This window comes from Vigna unguiculata, chromosome 3 (assembly GCF_004118075.2).
Source record: "Vigna unguiculata cultivar IT97K-499-35 chromosome 3, ASM411807v1, whole genome shotgun sequence".
Classification (NCBI taxonomy): domain Eukaryota; kingdom Viridiplantae; phylum Streptophyta; class Magnoliopsida; order Fabales; family Fabaceae; genus Vigna; species Vigna unguiculata.
The window spans coordinates 57,970,477-57,981,503 of record NC_040281.1 but is presented as its reverse complement, the minus strand read 5'-3'; the positions used below and the strand labels follow the sequence as shown (position 1 = coordinate 57,981,503).

The following is an 11,027-nucleotide window of genomic DNA, read 5'->3' as shown; positions in this document are numbered from 1 at the left end:
TTATGCTCTCAATATGATGTTATGGTGACATAATGGGCATAATGACATTCTCCTAGTGACTCTTTACCCATGTTTCACCAATTGCAACATTGTCCACCATCCCTCCATATGCTTTTTGTCACCCAGTTCCATTCTTGCAGTATAAGAGTTGTATTGTCATGTTGTCTATTTCAAATAGATAGAACAGTTGTGTTCCACTGCATTCTCATCCCCACAAAAACATAACATATCTTCCTCAACTCTTCCCTTAACACTCATTTCCTACAAAATAAGTCTTCATTTTCCTACTTTTAAACCAAGTGTGTGTTTGTCCTTGAGTAGTAATTTCTCGATAGAATCACAATGATTTTAAGTTTTGAATTGGACATTGGTATCGGTCACTATATAAAAATGTTACATTTGGTAATTTATGTTTCATCCAAGTTCATGCACTCACTTATGCCATACAAAAGATTTCTTCTGGGTCTACTTTCCTTTCCTTAAAATAACCTCGTTTTTATTTCAGATTTCCCAAATAATGGTCAACCGCATTCCTTTCCAACTTTTACTTTGTTTTCCATTTACACTAACCCACCGATCACACATATCTCACACTGTTTTGGTTCTTTTACGATCAAAGAAGAGATGTTTGACACTCTCTTCAATTTCTGCACACAACTCCTGTTAGAGAATAAGTCAAAAGTCTTTTACACTGTTTTAGTTCTGTTAGTTTGTTGTAACTGACAGAACCTTTTTTCTTTGTCAGTTCTGTTACACCAGTTGCTGTATAAAAGCTGTTTTGGTCAGCCTTTTGTTGATGATGTGAATATACACTGCCATTCAGTTTTCTTCTCTCTGTTACCTAAATTCTATAACTCCATAGGTTATTACTTAAATGTATGTCTTTGCTTACTAACTTTATCTTAATTGGCACCTTATTCATCATTATCTTCCATTCTAATATTTGTGTTTTGGAAGCAAGTTTAAGTATCAAAGAGATTTAAAAACACTATTGTCTTCATGTGATAATAAATGATTGATAAACTTTAAGATATAATATAGTTGATTCATAGCCATATGACTTTATTTGGAATAACAAGTGTGACCCAACTTATATGTTATAACTTCTGATCTCATATATTTTTAAAAAATGAGATTAAATTGTATTTTAAATTATCCTAACCAATATAATTCCTAATATTTTCTTGACTATATTTCTCTTACAAATTTGTTTTAATAAAGCAATTATTTCATGGATAATATTTTGTATAACATAATATTATAGTATAACAAAATTTATTTTAAAAGGTATATTACAAAACATATTAATTTATGTAATGATCCAAATTAGCATATATTATACTACCAATTTCTTTACTACATGATTAATAATAATATATATATATATTTACCGTCCTCCAATGTCTGGTTCAATATCATTCTACTTTTTTCTTGTATCAAAGTAAGTCTATTTCAATTCAAAATTCACTTGGGTAGTACTAATTGACAAATTTGATGCATCATATTCATATGACCACATCTATACAATCCCATGTCTGTCTACAAGTTAAATCAAACATACATAACTACTTTTTTCATGTATAAAAATAGATAGATTTGGTTTAATGTAAAACCTGCTAAGATAATTTGACAATGTTAATATCTCATAGATCAATTTACTCAAATTATGCAATTCAACTTGCTAAAATCAACACAAACAGTCACCTACACAAGCTCAGTTCAATATCACAACATATTCATCATCGCAATAGAATTTTAATAGTAGTATTTTAAATTCTTACTAATTTCCACAATTTAATAGATTGAGTTATTCCTAATTAGATACTTAGTGCAAAGTATTCAAATAAGACAATAATTTAAGTATGTGGTGGAATAAGATGAGAAACGTTTTCACTAATATTGATGACTAAAATAACATAAAAACTAAAGAATAGTGATTTTATAAAGTAAATAGAAATTTACTTTGTTTTGAAATCTTATAAATTTAAAATACTCTTTAGCTTTTCGATATTCACATGAAGCAATTAAATTTTGAAAAGGATAAAAAACAAGGAAGAAATCGAAAAAGAAAAGAGAAAGAATAAAAAAACGAGGAAGAAATTAAAAGAACAAAAGAGAAAGAATGGGTTGAGAGAGAGTGAGAGAGGGAAGAGAAAATAAAAATGATGAGAGTGATTTTTTATAATCTTCGTTTATTCTTATTATTAATTTATTTATACACGTCACAATTTCACTTTTATATTTTCTATTATAAAATTTAATCATATATAATAATATTAATATATTAAAAAAATGTGATTGAGGCAATTTTGTGTCATATATTTTAGGTTTTAATCAAATTAAGTTTGAATTTGCATGAAATTCAAGATCAAAACGCGGTCACACAACGACAAACTTAACTTGTATCAATTTTTCCCTTACATGGATCAACGTTCCCATGTTTTGAAAACAATGGAACAAATATTTTCCTTCAATAAAATTTTACTTTTCTTGTTCTTTGGCCACTCGTTAATTTTCTTTTCGGTGATAACAAATGCACTAACTAGTACAAAAGGAAATCTTTAAAATAACAAAGCAATGAATTTGTAAAAAGAAAAAAAAAAATGAGAACGGCAACTTGCGAGCTTGCTTTTCGGCTATGAATTAATCACTGAATGTGATGGGATGATTTTAACATCGAAGAAACATCAGAAGTGTTATACAGCGAGTTCAAAGAATATAAGCACAGTTATGACGAGTGTAATGTGCAAATAATACAACAAAACAAGAAGAAAACAAGTTGAGAAAAACACTTTTTGACTGAAGAGTTTTAATTTTGTTTTACTGTGTGAATGTTGACACTGGTCTTAGGCCATGTTTGAGTGCTGCTTCCCACACAAGATCAATTCTGTTAACATCTATGGCCCCAACTTCATGATGAGACCAACCTTCAAGGCTATGTACCACTCCCCCCGCATGGCAAGCATGAACCACTCCTCTATCCATTGTGTACTGCATGCATATTCATCTATATGAGTTGAAAGAAAATGAAGGAAATGAGAGAGATAGTGGTAGAGTTGGTAACACTGACCTCACAGCAACCAAGTCCTTCCACGTCTTCTGGCAATCTCATGGCAGCTAGATCACCATAAGTGCAATCTCTTCTGAATGATAAAATTGGTGGGACAACAAATTGATGAAAATGGGTTCCACGTGGGGCCCAGTATTGCTCTCTTGGCGTTATCCACTTACCAACGATCCAGGTCTGCATAAAGACAAGTAAGCACCATGTCAATTTCCTATGTCACACCAAAATCAAACCACGTTGATTTGTCAGCACCAAAATATTTTCATGGTTGTACCTTGCAGTTTTGCGCAGCTTGGTATTTTGTCACTTGGACCAGATAGCTCTGATATTCAAGAGGTGCTTCCTTTTGGATCCTCTGAAATCTATCTGTTGAAAGAGTTAACATCTGCAAATCAAGAATCATCAGAATTAACCACTGTTATCACCATTACTTGAATTACCATCTGTGTAAAAATAAATAAATAATAACAGAGTTCGTGATGTCTCATTAATTTATGTGCATAATTGATTGAAAGGGTCCCCGTGCCTACCCTCACCCTCTAATCAAACTGCGAAAAGGTTTCCATTTCTCGGAACACCAATTTCATTTTCACAGCATCTATATGCATAATTGATAGGAAGCTATGAGCTATAAATCCACCATTAAATAAGAATTCTGAACTTTCATTCGAAAGGAAAAAGTAAGAGGGAGATATACTTAAAGAACCTAATAGATGCTAATATATGACAAGAATTTAATAATGACCCTACAAGTCCTTATCTTACTTTACAAAACTTAAAATAGAACTAATTTAACATTATAAATACTATACTAATAATTTCATATTCTATTCATATTCAAGATTGTCCTTCCATCATTCAATTTTCTTCCTATTGGGCCATTTTCGGCTTAACCTATTAGTCCCCTTGCGTACCCTACCCTGGAATCAATCAAACAATGAAAGGATCTATTTTCACTGCACCACAATTCCGCTTCATCTTTTTCCATCCGTTACTGTTGAATCACATACTTTTGAATGCTTTCTCTAAGCAAAAAATGGGGACTCAGAGGAAATTTACCAGAACTTTGACTTTCTTTTGGCAAAGGTAGAGAGCAATTGCTCTTCCAAGCTTGGAAGTAGCTCCTGTTAGGAACACCTCTTTCACATCTTGAGGGATTTCATTGAGTATGACAGCAGCGGTTAACGTGTTCCCATGAACAACTCGAACCCTGAGGTTGGGGTGCTTGTCCACAAAAAGCTTTCCACCCCCGTTCAGCGATTCATTCTACATTCAATGAGTAATGATATAAGTTAGAAACCAAATAACAAAGTTCTGACCATTAATTAATACTAAACTGAATGTATGACAGAATATTTTATCTGTCATGTACCTTTGTCTAAATGCATAGGTTACTGTTATACAACACACCATGGACTTGGCAACACTTAAGTAAAGTAGTTAGTATCCATGGAAAGTTAGAACGGAAGATCATGGAGTAGAAAGCCTCTTAATTTTACTACTTTCATTTTGTTGATCTATAGCTGGACCAAAAATGGGAGGCCATGTGTAATTTGTTTCGAAAGTTACAAAAGAGACCCACCATTCCTATTCAGCAATTATTATGTACGTACTAATACCTTCTATCGCATTCAAGCCTTCACCAACCATGCTCAGAGAAGGCCAGATTCAATTAATTAACCAAGTTCGATTTACTATGCTGGACAAATCAAATAGCCAGAGAAAAAAAAAAGTTTATGCCAGACCTTATTCAATGCAGCAAGGCTAATGACTTTAACCCCAATTTTATCGGCCCTTAGGATAGCTAGCTCAATTTGCTTATTGATCCCGTCAGTAGCAAATGGCAAGAAATACTGCAAAAGAGGATAAAGAAAAATAAATAAATAAATATTCATGGTGGAAAAAGAAAAGTGAGTACAGCTTTCTGACTTTTATTGACCCACCTGAAAGCCACATCGAGGTACCACCCACGTTTGGTGCAATCTTCCTCTCAGATTGTAGAAACTAACTAAAAAGGTCTTGGACCAAACCCACATTGCTAGCAAAACCAGAAAAGCAACGGGCCAGCCAAAGACCAAGAAGAGCCTTGTTGTGTATGGCAATGAAGCAAAGGATCGCAGCACGAATTGAACATGCATACAGGATGACACATCAACAATATGAGCCAGGAAAACAAAATGGGGTACCCTGTCACCGTTTCCTGCAATCATAATTCACAAGTAATGGTAACAAAATTTACATGTATACAGCTATTTTGAAGTTGCTATTTGTTATGTTGAGTGCCCATCAAGTATTGAAGTCAAAATGAACAAAAGCAAAACTAGAAGAAGTCATCAAATCATAGCACAGCTTACCTGAACCTGAACTAAATATTTTGTGTGCTTGCCATGAGTTTTTGTTGAGGGTACCGCCAAGCGCGTCAAAGAGAGGCATGAAGAGGCAAAAATTAGTGTCCTTGTCAGAGTGGTGTAGGCTGTGATATCTGCATAATAGCATGGAAAGAAATGAATGATACATACCACTCACAACTGCTTAGAAATGGACGTGAATAAAAGAATCGTATTTTGAACTGGACCACTTTTTAGGAAATGCATGCTCACTTAGGTCATCTCTCGGCAGTTGCAACAACACATGGAAGAAAGCTAAATATGAACTTTGCGGCAGAATTTAAATAGGTTTCCAGCCAAACATCTTTAGCTGTGAGTCTCAAAACTTATTGCCAAAAACTTGTTCAAGTTCAACTCTCGTGGACCACTGCTTTACTTGAACTTCTCTCTTCACATGACAGAACCCTAGACTGTTAGCTTTAGGTCCTTTCCACTGCCCTCTCTTAATGGTAGGTTTTGTGTACGGAGAAAGAAAGAGAGAGAGGAACACAAGCACCGAGTTATTCTTTAGGTAAACTCTGATGTTGCTTCGAAGGTTTACGAAAGTAGGAAAAATAAGTAAGGATTATCATCTAATTATCTAAATCACAGTTTCACTACCGACTTTGTTCCAGCTCCATTATCCTTCACTTGTTTCGTTCTCTACCGACATTCAACTTTGTCATAAAGAACATGAAGTGCCACAACTGTTCAGGTACGGTTTCAATTGCATTTAGGTCACAAGTAAATGCTTTTCACATGTCTTCTTAAAAGTCTGACACAGATCAATGAGTTTTCTTGTGACAAGTGTGACAATTAAATAGGCGATGCCAGTAACCGAGAAATATATGTATAACTAACGGATGTAACAGCTCTAAATTAACTTACGTTGGTGTGTATATCACATATCTAAGAAATTGGAATTTCTCGAACAACTGATGAGGAACGATTTCGACATTGCCGTGGCCCAAGCATCTCAGGAAGTCAAAAATCAAAACATAAACATATAACAAGCTTGCTGATCCATATCCCATCACAGAAGCCCCAAGGATAGGGATTCCAATGACTACCGTCAGAACAAGGTGCTCCAAAAGTGTTGCATGTCCAGCTGTAGGAAAACAAACCATGTTTTAAAAACCAACACAACATTAACAAATTGTTTGAAAAATTGTTGTGAAGTTCGAACAGGTAGACACCTATTAATCTTCCTTTTGAACAATTAGATAGATCCAAAATCAGAATCTATAGAGGAGGATTAAAGTAAAGAAGGGAAAATATGATTCTCACCGGTAAAAGATTCTGGTACAGGTGATGAATGATGCAGTGAATGATAATGGGTGAATAGATAGTCTCCATGGAACTTCTTGTGTACCCAATAAAAAAGTGGCTCGGAGACTCCCACATGGAGAATCAAAGTAACGAAAAGACCTTTTATATTCCAGATAGGAAGATGCTGAAGAAAGGGAAACATATAGCAGGCCATGGAAGCAACTAGTGTTTGAAGAATCAAGAAATTGTCCCTGATTGAAAAAAAAAAAAATTATTTATCAAGAGACACACGGTACATAAGAAATCATTTTCAACATAATGTAATTTTATTTGAACAAATGGAGAGGAGAGAGAAAGAAATTCCTTTCCAAGTTTTTTACCAGTCCCATTCTTTGTCAATCTGCTTGAAATCAACACCCTGCTGAAGAATCCGTCGATTTCTGGTGAGAAAAAGCATGTGGCTATAAGAACCCCAAAGCACATGAATTAGACTTCTGAGACCACTTAGTATGAGCAAATGAAGGCACCAACTGAGGTTGTAGTAGGAGTGTTCCTCGTTGTAGAACCATTCATACACGACTTTGGCCACAAACGGCCCATATAATACATACTGTGTATATCCAATGAAAAACAAAGTAAGATCATACACATAACCCAGGTCAGAATTAATATAAGAAAGAAAAAGGTACCAACATATGCAAATCACATAGGTAGATTTTTTGTACCTTGTATATTCCAAGGTTCTCCCATGGCCATGTTGATAAAGGAGCCCCCATTTCAGTGCACTATATTGTAATCAAGAATCTTGAAAATCTTTTACGCTATATTGCTAACGGTTGCACCTTTTCCTTTGCCTAACGTAAATGTTTCTTTCTTGTGGGCACTATACGCTTCCTTTTGTATTTTCTTTTTGTTCCGTATTTGTTAAAATACAACAGAGTAAAAACTGTGTAACAGCAGAGAGCAGCAGAAAGAAAGGAGGAAGAACCAATGGGTGGAGAGATCCCTTTATGCAAGGAAAGAGTTTCTTTATCCTTTCCTTTCTTAATTGCTAAGACTCTGTGAGTTTTAACCACAACTTGAAAACTTAATCTCTCTTCCATCGCGTATTTATAAGAGTAGCGGATCATGCATTGAATCTTGAGGCCTGCAAAATACCATAGTCTCCACCTGTCTTCTCATTACTGGGATATTAATTTTTTTCAATAAATGTCTTCTGCTCCGTCAAAATAAAAATAAAATAAAAAGATCCCTGCAAGTCGCACTCTTCATTAAAATCTTACGATTAAGAATATCATGTTAAGAAAGAATAAAGACTTAAACTCAATTTCAGTCATAAATACCTTTTTACTTGTTATTGTCTTTTGAAAGGGTCACCTTAAACTCAATTAAGTAGGTGATTTAAAAAATAACACCTCCTATTATAAAATAAAATTTAATAGTCAAAATATTATTATTTTATAATATTTTACTCTAACCGTATATAAACTAAATTAACTAAATTAGTAATTCTTTATTGTTATTCGAGTTGTTAAGAGATTTAAATATTTAGACAGACTCTCACTCTCAGATGTAATAAATTATTTCCTCCTAAGAAACCAGAACTTCTTTTATAGATCAACGGTGAGCATAAGTCGGAGTTGGGTTTCTCATTATTTTGACTGGATTAGTTAATTTAAGTCTTGATCTTACCAAGATATCTAAAATACGTAAGATAAAAGTATATTATCCGACTTCATATATAACATGTCAAATGTCAAATTTACATTACGTATAATTAAATTGCAGACAGAAAAAAAATATATATAAAGTAAATTATATTTCATAAATATATATTTTAAAATTAATAAATTTTCCATAAAATAATTAAATGATATATTAAAACAAAAAGGAACTAAGATAATTGGAACCCCAATCCAAATCGTCCTTAAAAGATACACTAAATTTTGGTTTCAAATTTAAATATGTTCAAATCTACTTGAGGACAGATTGGATTTTTTTTTCACATTTCTCCGCTAAAATTAACTATTTCAAACATGTGTATAGAAAGTTACAACTTAATTTCGACATGGAAAAGAAATATGTAATAACTTTATTGTTAATAATTTTTATAAGAAATCTATCAAAAATCGTTATAAATTTTTACATCTTAATTATACTAATCCTTCAAAATTTATTAATTATTTATTACCACATAAAAATTTATTAAAAAGGATAAAAAAATATAAAATACAAAAAATGACATCAAATTTATATTAATATTTAAAAAGCCAGGGTACATTATTGTTATTATATTTTTTTTAATTATATTGTTGTTATAGAAAGAATAAAAATGAAATAGAGATTTTATATATCGGTTTGAAAATTGAGATGTACTTAAAAGACAAGACAGCCCGCGCGTTGAGGTGTTGTATTGTAATGGAACAGATCTGCAGAGTAGCAGTAAATGGCTTAGTTATATGGTTGGCAGCCGAAACAGTACCTCTCCTCAGATGTTAGATAAGGTAGGTTTGGAGTTGCCTCTCTAAATGCTCCTTTCATTATGAGACCACCACCATAAATCCTTATATTTAATTTAAGACACCCTCTTCTTTTACATTTTTTTTTTTTTGCTATTAGTATTGAAAACTGTTTACTAATTATATATAACTTTATAAATTTAAACTTTCTTCTCAATCTATGTTTCTATTTTGTTCACACAAGGTTCTTTTTCTTTATTGTGAAACTACCCCAATAGTAAACTAATAAAATGATGTATGATATATTATAACAGAATGATAAAATGATATCTCATAGATAATGATGTACCAAGAAAATACATGATTGAATCTTAATGAATATTAAAGTAACTATATAGTTACATATTAGTTATTACATTTTTGTAGTTAAAGTGGTACTTGTTCACACCAAACCTATTTATAAATAAAATGAATATCCATTTTGACATGTGTTTATTATGTTGATTATAGATAGGATTTGATAAATATATATATATATATATATATATATATATAATGAATTAAATTTGCGAGTCGTTTCTGCTAATTGCGAGTTAAGTTAGAATAGAAAATTTAATTATTTTTTAAATACAAGTTAAATTAATCTTATTTACATAATTTATGGATTAATTAATTGAGTTATATAAGTTATTAAATGTTTACTGACACGTAATTTATTAACAACAATTTTTTTATTTATTATTTCTAATTATGTCCATATTAATAATTTGATTTTTTAAAGAATATAATGTTTTTCAATAAAATTTGAGAACCAATAAGTTAAATTACCCTCAAGTAAAACACAATAAGTAGATGTTGGGTGTGTAGTGTTTAAACACTCATCCCAGTTTTCAAAATTATAAGAAATGAGATACCTTGTCTACCATGAATAACAAACAATAAGTGATTGGAAATGGTGATATAATTCCATCAGAGAGTTGCATCAAGAATCAAATCAAAGTTTTTTTCTTTGTCTAATTGTTAGTGTTAAAGATTTTAATTTGCCTTGTTATAACATTATAATGTGGTAAAGAACTTGATTAGACCATGCTTAAATTTTGAAGAGTTGTGCTCAGGTTACATATTGAATATTATTATAAATGATAAATATATGGTTCTTATATTAGAGATAATAAAAACTAGATGGAAGGAGATTTTAAAAGATATGGTGACCCACGAAGATATGGAGAAAAAAAATATGAAATACGTGATGAAAAACAAAAGGAGGAAAGATCGTGTTATATTTGATACCATAAAATAATGTTTTTTTTTCTTATTTATTATTGTGATGAATAGTCCATTATATATAATAAAATAACACACCAACCGAATAACAATAAATTAAGTAATGATATATGATACTAATTACAATAATAATATATGATAATTGATAATATTAAGAAACTGTAAAAAACAAAAATAATAATACTTTTTTTCCTTTCAGTACTTTATTTTATTTTAATATTTCAGTTTTTTTTTTCTTATTCTTTTATTGAAAGAAATTAGATTGAAATTGTAATCTCTTCGAATACATATTTCAAAGATGCAAAATAGTCATTAAATGTAGTGTCAAAAATTAAAATATAAAATATATTTTATACTTTTATTGACTATATTTACATTATCTTTAATAGATATTAGAATAACCATCAAAAGATATCGAATGATAATTTTGTTTAAATGAATAAACAAGTGTAGGACTATTTATGCTATATTTTATTCATGTGCTGCCTTGAAATATGTTAAATTTATATAAGCTAGTCAAATATTTAAACTTAGAACTAAAATTGAGAAATAAACATGTTAGTCATATTTAATCAATTAATT

The 11,027-nt window shown here is 31.2% G+C and overlaps 1 protein-coding gene across 1 annotated transcript; it reads right to left on the bottom strand.

The window, feature by feature from the left end:
* Positions 1 to 2,617: 2,617 nt before the first annotated feature.
* LOC114175901 (very-long-chain aldehyde decarbonylase CER3) lies at positions 2,618 to 7,791 on the bottom strand. Its single transcript, XM_028060747.1, has 11 exons — positions 7,428 to 7,791; positions 7,083 to 7,312; positions 6,721 to 6,953; positions 6,322 to 6,541; positions 5,422 to 5,549; positions 5,011 to 5,267; positions 4,813 to 4,920; positions 4,127 to 4,333; positions 3,342 to 3,452; positions 3,071 to 3,244; positions 2,618 to 2,991 (listed from the first exon to the last, which is right to left on the bottom strand). The coding sequence occupies exons 1-11, from the start codon at positions 7,476 to 7,478 to the stop codon at positions 2,821 to 2,823; spliced, it is 1,890 nt and encodes a 629-aa protein (XP_027916548.1). The 5' UTR covers positions 7,479 to 7,791; the 3' UTR covers positions 2,618 to 2,820.
* Positions 7,792 to 11,027: the final 3,236 nt, after the last annotated feature.

Coding starts and splice junctions, on each gene's coding strand:
- LOC114175901 (XM_028060747.1), bottom strand. CDS start 7,478: ATGGGGGCTCCTTTATCAACATGGCCATGGGAGAACCTTGGAATATAC. Junction 4,334..4,812: donor GCCTTGCTGCATTGAATAAG/GTCTGGCATAAA, acceptor CATTGAATGTAG/AATGAATCGCTGAACGGGGG. Junction 3,453..4,126: donor AAAAGAAAGTCAAAGTTCTG/GTAAATTTCCTC, acceptor CTTGATTTGCAG/ATGTTAACTCTTTCAACAGA.